General features: G+C 33.1%; 1 protein-coding gene across 1 annotated transcript in view; it reads right to left on the reverse strand.

Annotated features, from left to right (window-relative positions):
- The window catches only part of HELRODRAFT_164528 (hypothetical protein), a gene marked incomplete at both ends in the record, with an annotated part of 1,326 nt that extends 733 nt beyond the window's left edge, over positions 1 to 593 (reverse strand). Inside the window, 2 exons of the mRNA XM_009029440.1 lie at positions 177 to 416; positions 494 to 593. Of these exons, the coding sequence (XP_009027688.1) occupies positions 177 to 416; positions 494 to 593 (340 nt within the window). The remainder of the gene's footprint in view (positions 1 to 176; positions 417 to 493) is intronic.
- Positions 594 to 1,678: the final 1,085 nt, after the last annotated feature.

Consider the following 1,678-nt stretch of genomic DNA (forward strand, 5'->3'; position numbering starts at 1 on the left):
AGTTTTGATATTAATATCATTTGGATGTAAATTGTTTGTAAACTCTGCTGGTAGGAATAACGGCTCTCTAATAACTAAATTTATAAAAAAAATTATTGAAACATTACAAAGGAACAAACAAAAATTTAAAAAATTTTAGCAACTGTTTGGAACGGCATTCTCTGAACACTGCTTACCTTTGTCGTCGCCATTAAGGAGAATATAATCTGTCACACCAGCCATTGACTTCAAGTTAGATTTATCGGGGGTGAATTTGTTCGTTTGAATCCAGCATGGAGGATTGCTGTTGATGTCATAGTCAACAACGTAACAGTCCTTCATGTAGTAGCAGGTCACCAAGCAGGAATCCCTGTCGTAGATCCACACGTTGCTCAGGCCGGGGTAATTATGTTCCTCTGTCACTTTCCAGCTTTTATCTGAAAGTCCATAAAAACTCCACAATGAATGGTTATTTGCAATGATGTATTTTGAATGGAAAGAAACAGCAACCTACCTCCTCCAGGCAAATCAGCAGATGCGCTGAAGACACCGATGGACATCAAAGTTATCGCTGCTAGCATCTTGTTACACTGGAGGTAATCAATGTTAATCATTGTTATTAACAATATTTAACATGAAATGAATAAATATGCTGTGCATTAGTCAAGCGTAGTCAACCAACAACTTACCTGTGAATATGAAAGACGGTGAAGGCATGTTTCAGTGCGCTTCTTTTATACGTAATTTGGTTCATTCGTGTGTTTTCAAATTCATGGGACCATAAAATTTCTGGCGATGAGTTATTATCATGGCTTTATCATTTTTAACTCATAAATTTATCATATTCGACTATTTGAAATTTTTTGTCTGACGTCTGTTTGTCTCATTAAATTCAAATAGAAACGTCTAACCCAAATGGTTCAATTTAATCGTGCGTTTTCAAATTCACGAAACCATAAAATTTCTGGCGATGAGTTATTATCATGGCTCTATTATTTTTAACTCATAAATTTATCATATTCGACGTTTGAAATTTTTTTGTCTTACGTCTGTTTATATTCAAATAAAAACATCTAACCCAAATGGTTCAATTCAATCAATCAATCAATTAGTTTATAAAGCGCTATTTCGCAATGTTCAACAGCGCTCTTCAATAAACTGTGCAAACAGATGGGTCTTTGTAAGTGATGGAGAAGTAGTCTGAGAAGGAGGTAGAGAGTTCCAGAGAAAAGGGCTTGAAATAGCGAATGCGGATTTAGCCAAAGAGTGTTTAACACGAGTTGAGAAGAAGTGAGAACAAGAAGCAGAATATCCATTGCAGAGCAGAGTGAGGGATAACAGTGCGACTTGTAATTTAGGAAATTAGTATTAAAAAAGCCCAACGCAACTGAAACAAACATTACCAACTTATGTTGCTAGTTTTTAAAGCGAAATTCTTATTTGGTAATAACTCAACTACGGAAGCTATGACGATAATCAAAAACTAGACGATATTCTAAACAAAGGTAAAAAGTTAAAGGTTTTTTAAAATTGATTTTTCATTGATGTTTTTGGTTCTATGGATCAAGAATTTTAGCAAAAATTTATTTTAACCGATGTATGATATATATATATATATATATATATATATATATATATATATATATATATATATATATATATATGAGATTTGCCATATCCATTATATACATCCATGACA

Source organism: Helobdella robusta (genome assembly GCF_000326865.2).
Source record: "Helobdella robusta unplaced genomic scaffold HELROscaffold_6, whole genome shotgun sequence".
Classification (NCBI taxonomy): Eukaryota; Metazoa; Annelida; class Clitellata; order Rhynchobdellida; family Glossiphoniidae; genus Helobdella; species Helobdella robusta.